The sequence below is a fragment of the Dermacentor andersoni genome, chromosome 10, assembly GCF_023375885.2.
Source record: "Dermacentor andersoni chromosome 10, qqDerAnde1_hic_scaffold, whole genome shotgun sequence".
Classification (NCBI taxonomy): Eukaryota; Metazoa; Arthropoda; class Arachnida; order Ixodida; family Ixodidae; genus Dermacentor; species Dermacentor andersoni.
The window spans coordinates 57,723,390-57,740,947 of record NC_092823.1 but is presented as its reverse complement, the minus strand read 5'-3'; the positions used below and the strand labels follow the sequence as shown (position 1 = coordinate 57,740,947).

Sequence of the window (17,558 nt, the reverse complement as noted above, 5' to 3'; positions counted from 1 at the left end):
AGATTGCCAGACTGCATGGCGTCGTCTCTCTTTCTCGGAGATATCCCAAAAGGCCTACTATGACAACCACCACACATCAATTTACTCCTCTCCAGGCTCTTTGGTACTTCTTTGGATTTTGTCCCGGCACGTGGGTCTGTCTTCGAAACTCCTGTCTGGCTATTCTGGCCCCTGTATAGTTGTCCACCAGCTCAGTGAAGTCAAATACGAGGTCGCCCTAATGGACGGTATGTCGTTACTGTACGTACCACCTAGGGATACCGTGCACGTCGCCTGTTTGAAGGCCTGCTTCTCCGACAACATCCCTTCCCTAAGTGCCGAGACGGTGCTTCCACCAGCGGTGGTAACGGGTTGCAAGTCGTTACCGAACGATGCAGAAAGCGCAAGCAAGGAGATGAAGGCAAGGATCGAAGAAGCATTCGTGTGGTTTTTCTTCACCCGTCTCGGGATCACTCTGCATATATCGCCTAAACACATTTGCCCATTTATTTTGCCTTATCTTGTTAGCGTCAGGTTATTAAAAAACTGGCAGAAGAATACTATCTTAACTTTACGGTACCCAGAGCAGCCGCGCAACCGACATCGGAAGTAGTGACCAACAGAAATGGCACGAGAAAATGATATATGCATAAAAGAGGTACGCTCGTTGACATGCCTTCTCACTTGGATGTTTGTTAGTGTAAACCCTTGATTTGTTCCATCAGGCTGGCTGGATAGAGTAATAACGCTGTCGCAGGCTAGCTATGAGAGGCGTACATTATTCACCTGAATGATGACGCCTGTATGCGAGTTACGTTTGCTCATTTTGGGGTTATCAAGATTATCTACATTTGTTTGTTGGTTGAGGATAGCCTTAGGTGTGCAGATATTTTTTTTGTATCTTGAATTTTATACAATGTATCCGAAAAGACCTTGACACTCCCACCACAGATGATGGCCGCAGTAGCAGGAACCTAAACGGCGGAAGCAATGCGAACATATATGGCACGCCATATATCGCACGCCATTGATTTCATTGTGAACAAGGCTCCCGTCAGGGGAGCCGAAACGTCTTTTCTTGTATTCATTCAGTGGTCGGTGTCCTTCTTTTTACCCTTCTTCATGATGCCTCCCGACCAGACGGGCTTCCGTCAAAACCTCGACTTCATTAACCTTCGCCGGGCGTACGGCCAGCCAGTCATCACCGAGATTCGCCAGTACATTTCACTGACAAGCAGAGCTTCTGCATTCAAAAATCATCTTAACTTCAACCTGACCTGCAAGTCCCGAGGACTTATTCCACGCTCGCTACGTCTCAACAGGCCTGTACGTTCAAGTTTTGGTTTCAGCGTGGTTGCCAAGGCGGAAAAACTTCTTTTACAAGCCAGGATCTTGGAATGCAGACAGTCCGTGAGAAACCTACAAAATGAAGCTTTCTTTGCGCGCCGTCGCCTTGAGCACCGGGTCCCAGACGAGTTCGCAAGCATTCAACTACACGCAAATTTCAAGGCCAGGCTACAAACCCGTCGTACGCAGGAGACTCACGAAAGAAAACTTGCTAGACTGTCGCCACCCGCTGATGTCTTGCACAGAAACGTTGCCCCGTCCGCCGTGCACAATCTCTCGTCGCACAAGCCCAATTCGGCAGAACTCGCAGTCCTGAGCCTGGGCTTGAACTTCAACCTTGGACCGCAGAAGGATGCAAAAAGGTTGGTCTGTGCGGTAGAAAATGCTATCAGCCAAATTGAACCTTCAAAGAGGGAGGAGGCACGAACCCGCACCATAGGCATTCTCTCGCGGCTTCGCGCACACCCCTCCGTCTCCCCGCTTTCAGCGGAAGAAAACAAGGCGATCAAAGACCTTCGCTCAAACCAAAATCTCATCATCCTCCCGGCTGACAAGGGCAACGCCACGGTGCTACTCAACAGGACTGACTACCGTGACAAGATGCTGTCACTTCTTGCGGACGAGGCAACGTACAGTCGTCTGAAGAAGGATCCCACGCTGAAGGTACAGAGGGAGCTACAGAAGCTTCTTACGGATGTGTTCCGGTTTGTAGATCCAAGGCACAAAGGGTTGTACTTCTCCCTTCTGTGCACTAACGGTTCGGCGCCGGCGCTCTACGGTTTGCCAAAAATACATAAACCTAACGTGCCGATGCGACCTATTGTTGATTTTACTCGCTCTCCGCTTCATAAACTGTCGAAATACCTTCATAAGGTTCTTTCCCCTCTCGTTGGTAGAGGCAGCACGCACGTTCACCATTCTGAAGACTTCATAAACAAGATTCGTCATTTTACTCTCGACGATCAAGAAGCGCTTGTCTCGTTCGACGTCGTGTCGCTTTTTACAAGCGTTCCTATTCGACTCGCCGCGGAAACTTGCACCGCCATTCTGGACGATGACCCTACCCTACCAGAAAGGACGCCCATCGACGTTCCTGACTTGAAGAGGCTCCTCCTGTTCTGCCTGGAGAACACCTACTTCACTTTTGAAGGCACCTTCTACAGGCAAGTGCACGGGACACCGATGGGCGCATCCATTTCGGTAACCACTGCAAATTTAACTATGGAATGGCTTGAGCGTCGAGCACTCGCCTCTTTCTACTCGCCGCCCAGAGTCTTCCTACGTTACGTAGACGATGTGTTCTGCATAATTCAGCGAGAACAAATTCCTTCATTTTTGTCACATTTGAACAGTATTGAAGCGTCCTTACAATTCACAGTCGAGGAAGAAAAAGATGGCGAGCTTCCTTTTCTGGACATCCTCGTAAAGCGTGACAGGCGCAATCTGGCATTCACCGTGTACAGAAAGAGCACACACACAGGCAGGTATCTGCATTTTAATTCAGTGCACCCGATAAACCAGAAGAGATCGGTAGTAGCCTCTCTTGTCGGCAGAACCAAGCGTATCTGCACAACGCCACAAAGCCGTGCTGCCGACCTACAAGAGGTCCACCGTAATCTCTCGGCATGTGGCTACCCGAAGTCGTTTGTGAACTCGGTGGAACGCCATCTGTCTCAGCCCCCAAGGCCTGACTGTGTGCTCCCAAGAAAACGCGCCCCCATACCGTATGTGCCCGGTGTGAGCGAGGGCTTAGCCCGCGTTCTACGCGGCTATGACGTCCAGGTAGCTCACGTACCGTCCCAAAAATTACGCCACCGGCTGGTAAACGTGAAAGACAAGCTTCCAAAGACTAAGTTTCCTGGCATCGTCTACGGGATTCCATGTGAAGACTGCGACTGCGTATATATCGGCGAGACAGGAAATTTCGAGCAGCGGTTGAAGCAGCATATCAACGATGTAAAAAAGAAAAAAGTCGCCTCAAACGCCTTGGCAGAGCATGCAGATGACTTGGACCACAGGATTGATTGGGATAACGCGAAAATATTAGAAAAAGAAAGAAATTTGACGTCAAGACACCACTTGGAATCTCTCCTAATCCAAATGACAGATAACACCCTCAACCGGAATGACGGAACCCTCCCCCCCATCTACACGCGCTGCTTACATCATATTTTAAAACCATATAAACATTGTATCGCACGCCATTGATTTCATTGTGAACAAGGCTCCCGTCAGGGGAGCCGAAACGTCTTTTCTTGTATTCATTCAGTGGTCGGTGTCCTTCTTTTTACCCTTCTTCATGATGCCTCCCGACCAGACGGGCTTCCGTCAAAACCTCGACTTCAGTTGTAAATGTCGATACTCTATTTCGCACTGGGTAACACAGGGCAAAAGATACACGTATGAGAATAAAAGGAACAAGGCGACAGGCACTGCAATCGCAACGCAGAAGTTTATTCACAGGCAAATCATGCTTTATAAGGAATGAAGTCACGCCAAGTCAAGGAAAAAGACATCAGAACATGAACAACATGATACCATCTACGGGAACGGGCTCACACAATGCGGATTTCAAGAATAGGTAGGAAAACATCAGGCCTCTTCTTTCAAACCGATGTTGATAAAGCGCAGTTCGTTATTACATAATTCCAACAAAAGGTGACTGATGTGCAAGTACTTTGCAACACGCATAGTCACTGAGCGTTATTTCGTTCAGTCATCGTATCAACTCATGTTCATAGTAACATCCACTCAAACTGATCGGCTCCCATTCCCGGTTGTTGCCACGTCCACTCATCGGCACTTCCTTTCTTTCTTCCTTCAGTCTTCTTCTTCACTCGCCTTCATAGTCACAGCAAATGAGGTCATAGCGCAGGCAGAAACAGGGAGATCGAGACAACAGTTGGAGCGCGAACGTTCAATGATGTGTTAATTTTCAGAAAACTACCGTATCTGTAGGCCCTCGCCACGACAAGGCACAATCAGCGCACATGAAAACCTGCCGCTTGCAGGGGCGCAATTTCATTTGTAGTCAGAGGAACTCGCAAGGAACTGATGCAGCTATCAGCTGTCCTCGCTATCAAAGCATTTCAACAATTTCCCGCGTAACTTTATCTTCATTTTTATAAATAGTTTGATTGGATTTTACGTGCAAAAATCACTTTCTGATTAGGAGGCATGCTGTAGAGCCTGACTCCGGAAATTTCGACCACCTGGGGCTCTTTAATACGCATCTAAATATAAGTACACGGGTGTTTTTGCATTTCGCCGCCATCGAAGTGCGGCTGCCGCGGTCTGAGATTCGATCCCTTAAATCATTTCTATACATAACAGAGCACTTCATAAATAAGGGTTTATAGCCAGAGTCTCTCGTTTTATCTATACCTTTTCCCACAGTGCTGGGTACCAAACCGGACGTGCATTTGGTTAACCTCCCTGCCTTTCCAATCCTCTCTTTCTTTCTTTCTGTCCCGCGCTCTCTCTGTCTACACCCAAAGTCACTGCAAAGAACAGACACATGTTCATCTAGGTATCGGTGCGAGTTTTGTTTATGTTCTCTTAACCTGTCATTCAGGCACCTTCCATGGTTCCCATGTAAAGCTTCTCGCACAAGAATGAAAGGGGATACACAACATTCTTTACATATGACACAAAATGGGGACGATTATTCCTTTTAGAGCATACGTGTTTTTGCAAACGGAACTGTGCTACTGCATAAAGTGAGCAATTTCTGCGGAGCTGGAAATATGGCATGTACTTTAACCTTTCGTCCAAGTTTGTTTAGTGCGTGTGATACGCTTTGCAAATAGAGCTCAACGACCTTTTTCATATTGTCAGAACTGCGCATGTGCGTGCACAATCTGTTTCTTTAAATTTTCACGCATTATCTGTTATTGAAACAAGTACATGCTCTTTTGAAACAAGCACTTTTTGTACATCAATGCGTCTGGACATATTACGGGGTATAATTTCCGGAGTGCACTGACAAGACAGAGGTTAGCGACTGCTTGTTTCACTACCTTAGAATGAGAGGAATTGTGCGGAAACAATGTGTTCTTGTCATGAGGACATTTCTATCAAATATAATTATTGGACAAACAGTTCTTGAAAACTTGATGGCATTATTCACCGGTTGTCCGTGTGTTAGCTGCATACTGTCAGGACATCGAGTAGAAATGTTAACTATGTCGTTTGCAGACTGAGCGGAATCAAACAGCACTAGGTAATCATCTGATTATCTAAAGATTTTGGTGATCCTCCCCTCAAATATACTAACTGCTCTGACTTTGTCCTACTGGATCAAAAATATATCACCAAGTATGGAAGCCAGACACGACCAAATGCAAAAACCCTCTTTTGAATATAGATGTGTCGATCGCATTCCATGTCGGTTGAATTGCGTTCCATCGTATCATCCATCGTTAACGTTATCGTCCTCAACCACCGGGTACAACTGACCTCTTCAACGTTTTCTGTGGCAAATTTGGTTGGTTAAATCATTTCGCTGACACTCTCAACAAGTAGAATACCACAACAATTTTTTCAACAACGTTTATTTTGACTCTTTAAACTTTCATTTATTTCGCCGTCAATAAAAAGTGTAGTGTCCAAAGAAGCGTTGAATCGGTCCAGGGCACCTGCAAGGCTGTGGGCACGTAGCTTCATAGCAGCTCTGAAAAGAGATAACAAGGGGAAGCAGCTGGTCAATCAATCAATCAATCAATCAATCAATCAATCAATCAATCAATCAATCAATCAATCAATCAATCAATCAATCAATCAAGCAAGCAAGCACTCAATCAATCAATCAATCCATTAATATTTCATTTATTACTTCAGAGAGCGGAGGGCATGGGGAAAAAGCTCTAGTGAGCTTGACTAACCTTCCCAGCGTGCATGCAGTGGCGGTATCCATAGCCTGCGTACATACACACAAGCGAAGGTACATGCATTTGGCTAAAATACAATCATTAAAAAAGCGAAAAGTAAAAGAAAAAACACTACGTCAAAGACAACTTTCATATTTGAGATTCCAGACATGTGCTCCACCTGAAGAAAGCATGAAGCTCAATCCTGCAACACGAGATATCAAAATAATGCCGCGCTAAAACATTTGATACGGACGGCAGAGTTTTCATATTTTATGTCGTCAGAGTCAGTTGATATTTATTTCCTCAAGCAGTATATAAATAGCAAGTTGAAAGAAGTTGGCTATACATTTCAAAACTAAGAACTCGTTTCTTATTCTGCTATCTCTGCCTTTCATTAATTTTTTTTTCTCATTTGCAGAGTGGTTCTACTGGAAAAGGGTCACACTGGCTGTGGCTCTATAAAATACTTCCAGTTCCGTTGACTGGATGGCAATTCAGGTATCTTATATTAGTAGCGCAATGCTCTGCTCACCAGTTAGCAGACGCAGTTTGTTTTACATAGGACAAGTAGACGGAACGAAAAGTTAAGCACTATGCGAACAAGGACTTGATATGTAGGGAGAAAAACATGTTTCATAATTGAAGTCCCCATATCTTGATTACGTTGCGCATTTTACACACTGCACATATAGTATAAAGTTTCAATTTAAAATAAGTTAGTTGTCATTCTACCTTTTCTATCACTGTCAGAAATCGGAATTTGCCAAGATGGTGCAGTCCCAAGAATATGAACAAATCATATGAAGGGTCACCATTGCTTTTAAATGGCAAATGCCGTATTCGCAGTTGAAAAAGTCCACAGAATGATTTGTCGCAACTACAGAAATTTCTGTCGTACGACGGAAGTTGTTGACGTTTCTGTAGTTGCGATAGACATTTCTCACTTTACGACATAAATTCTGACGTCGCAACAGAAGTATTCTGTCATGAAACCCGAGAGTTCTGAAGTGACAACAGAACCGTTGTGTCGCGACAACAAGAGTTCTGCAGTCACAACAACAGCTTTCAACCGTGACAGCGATTCTGACGTTAATACAAGAATTCTGTAGTCAGAAGAAAAATGTTCCGTTGCGACTACATACTACGGACTGCATCAAGTCTGGAAGGCAGCATAGTGTCGTATACCGTGTGAATGCGTTATCTACCACGAAGGAAGCACAAGAGGGACTGACACTTTAGATGTCATAACCAAACAATCAAACGCCACCAACCATGAGAGAAGGAGAGCGGTGATGTTTTGTTTCCTTTTGTAGTGAATGCATATGCAGCGTCTTTCTTTCATCTCTCGCGTACATCGTTTTGTGGACAGCAGATGGTAGCTTTTCTTTATATATACTCGCGCAGATCCCGAGCGGATCCCGCAGATGCGCGCAGATCCCAAGCTTGGAGAGCAAGAAGCACAAGCAAACCGTCAGTGGAGGGAAGCCGGGACCACTGAGGATTGAGAACGAGGAGCGCAAGCGAAGAGCGGGTGGAGCCCAGCCAACTCCTCATTTCAAGAGAAGGCAAGCGCCAGCAGAGGCAAGCTAACACACAACTTCGAGAGTAGGAGGCAGAGCAGAGAGGTCGATGCAGAGAGATTACTCGAACGTGAGTGTGGCCACAGCTGCATTGTGCCTGATAGACTGTGTTTTGATCACAACCTAAAACAACTCAAGAGTTTGCACAATACTGAACCGACACTCAAATCTTGCAAAGCGGCGACAACAAGACAAAGGACTTTCAAGAATATCCCGCTATGCACGAGTTCAAACTTGAGAAAATGATGACCAGCTTCGCTATTTTGACAGCTTTCACACTGCGTGGAACTGGCTTTACTTTCTTGTCTTAGCTTAATGGGGGAGTGCTCCAGGACTTCAAACATTTTTCTCTTTCCTATGTGACCAACCACGTCTACATTACCAATATCTTCGTATTCGGCTCCATAATCGCACAACCAACATTCTCAATGTATACTTCAATACCTCTAACAATTATTGCAAATTACAATGGTTCATATTAGTAAGAGGCGATTAGAGGATCGGTGGAACGACAAAAAACGGAGACCTACAAAAGCACAATTTGAAATAGGGGATCAGAAAATTGGGGTGGGGTAGTTCAAACTTGTTTCCCTCTTTTTTATTGTTTACCCTAAGTAGGACATTAGACAGTATTAATAGCAAGAGCTTGGTGGCGCAACCCACCGCCCCGTTCCAAAGGGAACGTTCATAACATCCATCCATCCATCTCATCGTGAAACAGAAAGTCCATGACTTCAGCGGCACAGCCTTTTGGCTCTGCTGGGATGATGGCACACCGTGTGGTGTATTCAGTCGCCACGGCAATCCACTCGTCCCCGTAAAAAAGTCGGAAAAAGTCCAACCAGATCGAGGCCCACGCGGTAGAACGGGACAGTTGGGATCTCGATAGGTTGAAGAAGACCGGCGGGGAACAAGGACGGGCGCTGGTGGCGCTCACAGGACTCATAAGCGGCAAGATAACGGCATACAGAACGGTAAATGCGTATCTACGGGGTACTCGGAGATGTCTGGCGGTTGGGGCAACGGTAGCTATTCGACCACAGTGGAACGAAGATATGTGGAAGTGCAAGCAGAAAGTCGCAGCCGTCGTAGTAAGTATTGCGATGGTAGAAAATACTGACGCGGATCTTAAGCAGGTAGAGAAATTTGGCTGAGTGGTGAGAGGATAGTTGGTAGATTGGGGAGCGCAAACCTTCATTCATCTGTGCCTTCTAGACATCGCGAAAGTCAGGGATGGCCAGGGTGCACCCGTCCGCATCATGGGCAGCAGAGTGGTGAGGATCCACCGCATGAGGTGAGAGGCAGTCGGCATCCAGGTGCACTCGGCCGGACTTGTAATTGACATCAAAGGTATAGTCCTGAAGATTCAGTGCCAGCGACCCACTCGTCCAGCGGGGCCTTTAAGGACAACCAGCATAGTGCATGCTGGTCTGTGATGATCAAAAACGCGCGGCCAAAGAACTATGCTCGAAATCTGGGACTATCCAAAATAAAGCCAGACATTCCCATTGAGTGCTCGAAAATTGCACTCTGAAGGGGAGAGGAGATGACTGGCTTAGGTGGTGATGCGGTCTTGCCCGTCTTGCCTCTGGTAAAGCACAGCGCCCATGCCGTGTCCGCTGGCGGCAGGGGGAAACTTGAGTGGCCGCGGGCGCTTCAAAATGGGCAGTCATAAGTAATCGAGTGAGTGTGCGAATGCCGTCAGGCTGTTCAGTACCTCAGGAAAGTCATATCTCCTTCTTCGGGAGTTCCGTTAAGGGACGGTGAATGTCGGCTAGTTCTTCACAAATCGTCTAAATTAGGAACATAGGCTGACGATACTCCTGAAGTGTTTGCTTAACGTGGTAGATGAAATTTTTTACCTCAGGAATTTTGACGGAGTCAGGATGTACGCCACGGACACTGACGAGCTGGCTCAGCACAACAATTTCACGAAAGCCAAAACGGCATTTTGATGATTTTAGCTGTAGGCCTCCTCGCCGGTAAGCATCAGGAACATCCGACACACGTGTAAGGTGACTCGCAAATGTCGGAGAAAAACGATGAAGTCATCTAGGCTAAAAATTGTTGGGACCCTGTGTAGCCGCAAAGCAGAGAGTCCATCATGCTTTCAAAGCGTGGTGGTGACGTACTTTGGCTTTACCTAATCCAAAATACACCAGCGTATAAAAGAAATCTGTCCGGTGTAACGAGCATGTTTTTTTTGCTATCCAAGTTATCTACGGAAGTCTTCCAGTCTCCTGACCCTAGTTCGATGGAGGAGAAGTAGGTAGACACATGAAGACAGTTGAGAGTGTCATGGATTCTCAGAAGAGGGTAGATATCCTTTCGCGTGACACTATTCAAGTGACGGAAGCATACGCATAAGCGCTAGCTACCTTCCTTCTTCTTTACTGGCACGACTGGGGACGCCAAGGGACTGCGGGAAGGTTCAATGATGCCTCTCACGACCATTCTTTCGACCTCGCGCTGAATTACTTGCTGCTCACAATGGGATAAAGAATAAAAACCTCGTCTGATGGGGCTGGCGTCTCCATTTTGGACATGATGAGTGTGGACAGATGTCTCGCCCAAAGGGGTATTATCAAAGTCAAAGACGTCACGATAGGACGTCAACATACGCCTGATATTGGCAGCCTGGGCTGAATGTCAGGCTCAGTCGTCTTCGTAATGTCACCATCGGCTGTATACCTTAAGGTGCGACTACAGCGAGCAAGGAAAGATCGCAGGTAACTAATGCAGAAATGGTATCTCCCTGGATAAAATAGACGAGGGCCAAATTCATGCCATTTGGGATAAGTTGCGTGCACCAGCCGAAGTTCAAGAGGGGAAGGAACGTGCCATTATTAGAAACGCTGTGAATGGCATAGCGAACGGCAACAATTCTGGCCAATAGAACGTTAACAACGGGAATCAGGACGTAATCGCCATCCGGAATATAAAGTAGACAATATAAGGTATAAGGTACAGACTTTAGGTAAAGATACTTAAAGGAAAGAGATGCCAGGTTGGATGTAATTCATGAAACACAAACACAGTTGACTTGTGGTCGGAGCGTCATAGCAGTGAGGGAGGTCAAGATTATCTATCTTATCTGATTCTCTGCTATCTTAGATTATCTGCTAAATCATCGGGTTCTTGTGTTTAAGAAACCCTTGTCATGCGGTCTGATTCCGATCAGCATTAGACATATATAAAGGATCTTATTTTGTCTTTGTATAGGCGCTAAATCCATGTCGCGCATACCTAGGTACGCAAGTTCACCTCAGAGACGTTCAACTAATACCGACTCGAAGCTACCCTAACATAACCTGTGATCCAAGTTGGCATCACAGAGGTTCATTACAGACCAGCAGAGAACGATTAGCACATTGCGAGGGCTCCAAGTGAGCGTCCGAGCTTATCCGAACGGCGGCACTTACCCAGTCCTGCAAATGCATTAACTCTGTCAGCTTGAAGTAGGTTCATTTAAGATTGGCACATATCTACACATTGCCACCTACTCAATGACCCAAGTTGGTCTGACGGTCGATTCCAAACCGTGTTCCCTCAGAGCTTCAGCCCAATGCGTTATTCATTTGTCTATGGACTACCAGTGAATCACGTAGGCGGAGAGATGCAAACATACATACATGCGTTGTTCCCGAAGGAGCGTGAATTGCTCCAAAAATTCTAGCGCAATAAGAAATTACCGGACGCTGACTGATAGCCAATCACGTGCAATAGTAGAGTCCTTCATTGCACCGTCCTACAATGCTGTGACAGAATTGGCCACGTTAAATATATTTCAAGGTGACAGAGTAGAAATAGATTTTGTCGAGTTCAACATTGTTTTCTATGTATGTATATAAAACGTTCATCGCACGCCTCTGTTACTTGAAGCAGGCTAAAGGCCCTAAGACACAGTCAATTAATAAAGGTGTCCGTGTAAGCGAATGCACGCAATGTTCATAGAACACCGCCTATAAAAATGGCTTACGGTAAAGCTTCGGACAAGTGACAAGTCAAGACTGCAACAACTGTAGCCCAATTCAAACCATGGAGCATATTCTGTTTGAGTGTCGAGCGTATGCCGACTAGAGTACGTAAAAAATAAGGTGGGTATGCAGCCTCGATCGTCTATCGTGCTTGCCCTCTGAACGCCTTGAGCGAGGTATTGGAACCGCCATGATATCAGCGCTTGAAGCATGGGTAATATTTATTTGGACGACAATGTCTGAATATCTAAGAATATCTAAGTTGATATCACATATGTTCTTTCAAGACCAACACATACTCTGTAACCATACTCAACAATAGAAAGGGCCGTCCCCGAGGTTCACTGGAAACAATAGTTTGTCTGACGGTCGGTTCCAAACTGTCTTCTTCGCCGCAGCATCTTAGTTGGAGGCCCATGCCTACCTCCCGAAAGTCCTGCAAAAGTGCGCGATGTGCCTTAAGAAGGCTAATAACATTAAAATGCATTACAATTCGCTTTATCATTCTTTAGATATCTTATGAGCTTTTCAGGAACAGACTGTGGATCTGTCTATGGGTCTAATCATTTTCCTACGAACCTGGGCCACGGGTAGCCCGGGGTCGAATGGCAAGCCCATCTTGTTCACATGTTGAGGACACATTATTGAAACTAAGCACCGGACAGTCTTGGGTTACCCAGTATGTGGCACTGTAATTACGTGTCGCTCGTCAACAAACCTCTTTTACGCCGACTTGGGTCACTGGGAATGTTGCACTGGATATATACCTTTCTTCATTAACAATATTTGACGCCGATTTCGACTACGGAGTATGCGCCACTCAGTCTGTACTTGTTCTAAATGAACCTTTTTCATACCAAAGGGGCAACTGTATATGTGCCCTTGGGTAGCTGCCACTCCGCAATGTCAAAAATGATCCTGTGAACTCCTTTAAAGCTCGTAAGAACTTATTCCTCGCCACGCGTTGTCCTAATAGTGGCGCATTTGGTGCAGTAGGAAGCAAGAGAGAGGTGCCAGCTGCATATGCGTTTCGGTGCAGGCATTACGGCGTGTGACAGCACTGCATCAACGCTAGTCACACTAACACCGACATTCGTCCTAAGAAGCGTTCTTGCGGAATATTTGCAATCCACCCTGTATAAAAGATGTATTTATGTGGCATAAGCAAAACAATATATTGCTATACCGGTGTCTGGGATAACTTGGTTGAAGTAAATGGAGCCTCGGTGCTAACAAGAGCTTATATTTTTCTAACAGGACAACAATAGGAGCTCAAACGTTCAACTAAGTGTTATTTTAGGAAAACTACCATATTTGTAGGCCCACACATCGAAAAGCCCAATGATAGCACATGAATACCAGGCGCTTGCAAGGACGCAAATTCATCTGTAGTGAGAGAATCTCAAAGGGAACTGATACAGTTATCAGCGGCCCACGCTATTAAAGCATTTTAACAACTTCTCGCGTAACTTTATCTTTATTTCCATCCATATTTGATGGGATTTTAAATGCCAAAACCACTTTATGATGATGGGGCACACCGTAGTTGAGAACTCGTGGAATTTTGACTTCCTGAAGTTCTTTAAAGTTCATCTAAATATAATTATACGGGTGTTTTCGCATTTCGCCTCCATTGAATTGAGACGGCCCTGGGTGGGATGCGATCCCACAACTCATTTCTATACATAACAGACCAGTTTTTAAATATGGGTTGACACCCATAGACTTGTCTTTTTACCTATACCTTTTCCCCCAGGGCAGATAAGCGAATAGAACGTGCATTTGCTTAACCTCCCCGCCTTTCCTCTCATCTCTTTCTGTCTTTCTTTCTTTACACCCACAGTCACCGCAATGCACATGCACATGGCCATTCCGGTATTGGTTTAATTTTTCATTATGTTATACAAACCTGTCGTTCAGGAATCTTCCATACTTCCAAAAGAAACCTTCTTGCACAATAGTGCAAGGCGATACACAACATTTTTTACGTATGACACCAGAGGGGGACGATGATTCTGTTTAGAACCTACGCGTTTTTTGCAAATGGAACTGTGCTACTGTATAAGCTGAGTAATTTGTGCGGAGCGGGAAATACTGCACATACTTTAACGCTTCGTCCAAGTTACCTTAGTTCTTGTGATACGCTTTGCAATTACGGTTCAACGACCTTTTTCATATAGTCACAACTGCGCATGCGTGTGCTATTATGTTTCTTCAAATTTTGACGCACTCTCTGCTACTGAAACATGTACATCGCGAAGATAACCTAAGTCAAAAGAGGCTGTTTTTTAAGTCAATGCTTCTTGACATTTTATGGGGCGATAATTTACGCAGTTCATTTTCAAGACACAAGTTGGAGACTGCTCTTTTCACTACCTTAGAAAGTGAATAATAGTGCGGAAGCAATGTCTTACTGTCCTCAGATTATTTTAATACCCGCCTTGGTTGCTCAGTGGCTATGGTGTTGGGCTGCTGAGCATGAGGTCGCGGGATTGAATCCCGGCCACGGCGGCCGCATTTCGATGGGGGCGATATGCGAAAACACCCGCGTACTTAGAATTAGGTGCACGTTAAACAACCCCAGGTGGTCGAAATTTCCGAAATCCTCCACTACAGCGTGCCTCATAATCAGAAAGTAGTTTTGGCACGTAAAACCCCATAGTTTAATATTTTCATGAAATATGATTCTTGAACAAAAAAAATCTTCAAACTGGTTTGGATTGTGGACCCGTAGTTGGTGTGTTATCATCACACTGTGAAGACATCGAGAAAAAATCTTAGCTATATTGTTTCCAGATTTAGTTGATTTAAAGAGGACAAGGTAATCATCTGCATATTTTAAGATTGTGATGATCTCCACCTCAGACAAAAAATCTTTTTTGATTTTGTCATAAGAGCCAAGGAAATATCACTAAGTATAGGAGCCGTACAAGACTCAATGCAAACCCCTTCTTTTGAAGATGGATATGTGGATCGCATTCCACGTAGATTGAATTGCAATAGAATGCGATGACTTTTAACCACCCACTTACTGAACTGCCTATCTGAGTCTAACCCAATTGCTACAAAGCGATCAATGCATTATTCAACACGTGTCACCACGAGACTTTGCGGTATGGAGTAACCTAAATCCTTCAAGTGAGAAGAACAGCCTGAAACGCCCTTGTCACCATTTGTTCTATATAACTGCACCACCTCACTCGTACTTCTTGCAACAAAAATGTCATCGATCTCCGACAAGCTTACAACACTCCCTTTCGTCGCCATGTTCCCCTAATCGGCACTCACTTACCATCTTACTTCTTTCAGTCGTCTTATATGTTTACTCACGCTCATACTGTCACGTAGTAGTGACAGTGAAGACAGCAGAAAGCTTGTCAATGACGAAAATAACATTTTTATTGGCCGGGCCTGTGCCCGGAAAACAGGCTACTCTCAAAGAACAACGATAGTGGCGAACGTAGTCGGCTATCGTCGAGAATCTCATCTGCGATCAAGCAAGTCGGCTTTTAAATATGAGTCATTGAATGTCTCAGAGTAATCGGTGGTGCTCGCGTGTCTTACAGAAAGTTCTAGGCAATTCGCTTCACACATGCTATGGGAATACACAAGCTTCGGTAATAACATACAGCAGATAGAACCATCGATAACATTCGACAAACTTCGATACATGAGGGCGCGTCCCGCGCTGAGCGATCACGTTTTGTAAATGTTGAAAAGCGGTCACCCAAAAAAGGTAAGCAAGTACACGTTTCAATGTCTCCCTCCAAAATTATTCGTCCCGATGCTGCAGAAAGAAGTGCGAAAAATATAAACTTTGGGGTTTAACGTTGGAACACTACGATCTAATTATAAGGCGGGCTCTCTTGGGGGGACTGCGGAAAATTCGACCATCTGTGTTTCTTCACCGACATACTGAATCTAAGTGCACGGGTTATTTCGCATTTTGCCTGCATCGAAATGTGGCCGCCGGGGCCACTTAGCAACCATTTCGGGTAGATATAAGAGCAAAAAACAAAAAGAGACTTAATAAACAAAAGATTTGATTGATTGATTAGTAGAGTTTATTGGCGCAAGGGCCAGATGTGGCCAAAGAGCGCCAAGTCGATGATCCGTGCTAGTCAATGTTATGTGAGTGTTGATTGTGGGGAGCATATGATACACGGCTGCATAGTGGCCTAAAATATTCGCTAAAAGATGGAAAATATACATTTGGTGCAATGTGGCTGTAAAAGGGCCTAAAATTTATTCGCTCTGAAGTGCGTAAAATACAAGTATAAAAAAATGACAGTGACTGATGGTGTCTGCAATGAAAATAGATGTTTCGCGAGATATGCATGATCAGTAAAATATGTGATGGCTGTAGCACTAGTGCCTCAGCAAGGCCTTGAAAGCAAGGGCTGGGAGGCACGTGCTCTAGAAAATGGTTTCATTGCAGCTACAACCTCCAGGTGGAGGCCGTGCTACAAGGAGCCTGGCCAAATTACACTTAAGGTGTCAGTTTCAGTTAAAAAGTTTAATACTGATTGAAAAGTAAAAAGGGGTTCATTGCTGAGAAAGAATGCTGGGTGTAATGGTATGTGTTGCAGATAAGCGGAGGGGAAGTACTTTTTCCTTTCTGCCTCTATTTCAGTGCATTGGATAAGAACATGAATAACTGTAAGCCTGTTGCCACATTTGGTACATGTCGGAGGTTCGCTTCCCGTCAAAAGGTAGGAGTGGCGTACGTATGTCCTACTCTTAATCTACACAGAAGTACTTCCTTATGTCTTGCTATTCTTTCAGTTATCCAGTTCCCTAATTTTGGTTTGATAACGTGTAGCTTATTCAATATTGCATTATCCCATTGATCTTGCCAGTACTTCCTCAGTTTATGGCGTAAGAAGGGCTTAAGTTCTGTTGCTGCTATGGGTCTATCCACATCCGTTTCATTAAAGACGACTGACGTTGCACTTTCGTCAGCAGCTACATTGCCTTTTATGCCCCTATGGCCAGGTACCCAACATAGGACGATGTTTTGGTTGTACATTAATGCTAGGCATAGTTGTGTGTACAGTTCATTAAAAACAGGGTTCTTATGTTTTCGAAAACTCATTAAGGCCCTTATTACGCCTAACGAATCTGTGAAAATGATGGCCGTATTCAGATTTGTTTGTCTGATGTGCTTTACAGCTGAGAGTACTGCGTACGCTTCAGCCGCAAAAATACTTGTGTTAGGATTTAGAGTACCGGAGGTGGAAAAAACTGGCCCAAGAGCTGCATATGCGACACCAGCAGATGACTTGGAAGCATCTGTGTAAAACTCGGCGCAGCAGTGCTTCGCGTGGAGTTCGAGGAAGTGTGATAGTATGTGTGCCTCAGGTGCATGTTTCGTTATTGCAACAAAAGAGATATCGCACTCCATGGTCTGCCATTGCCAAGGCGGTGGAAGGCGAGTGGGAGGCATTAGAATATTTTCTGAGAAGTGTATGTCTGTTTTTTCTGCGATTGCTTCCAAGCGCAGGCTCAAAGGAGTTCTGATAAGTGGGCAGTTACGGTAAAGTCTGGCAGCGGAGAGGTCGCTAACGATGGAATGGCATGGATGTTCGGTGTCTGATTTTACCTTAGTGTAGTATGATAAACTTAGGAATGTTCTGCGTAGATGTAAGGACCATTCGTTGGACTCAACATAAAGACTTTCAACAGGGCTCGTTCTAAAGGCGCCTGTTGCCAGTCGTATACCGAGGTTGTGGACTGGGTCAAGAATCTTTAGCGCAGTCTCTGTTGCGGAGTGGTACACCACGGCTCCGTAGTCGAGGCGTGAT

General features: G+C 45.1%; 1 protein-coding gene across 1 annotated transcript; it reads left to right on the top strand.

Moving 5' to 3' along the window:
* The first annotated feature begins 229 nt into the window (after nt 1–229).
* On the top strand, nt 230–6,679 carry LOC140213453 (uncharacterized). The gene is made up of 3 exons (XM_072284687.1): nt 230–400; nt 1,120–2,489; nt 6,616–6,679. Exons 1-3 carry the CDS (start codon nt 230–232, stop codon nt 6,677–6,679), a joined length of 1,605 nt encoding a protein of 534 aa, XP_072140788.1.
* Nucleotides 6,680–17,558: the final 10,879 nt, after the last annotated feature.

Bases quoted from the DNA above. Each gene is read 5' to 3' on its own strand.
- LOC140213453 (XM_072284687.1), top strand. From the start codon at position 230: ATGTCGTTACTGTACGTACCACCTAGGGATACCGTGCACGTCGCCTGT. The intron at 401-1,119 runs GCAAGGATCGAA...CCTCCCGACCAG, and splicing joins GCGCAAGCAAGGAGATGAAG to ACGGGCTTCCGTCAAAACCT. The intron at 2,490-6,615 runs GCAAGTGCACGG...TCTCATTTGCAG, and splicing joins TTTGAAGGCACCTTCTACAG to AGTGGTTCTACTGGAAAAGG.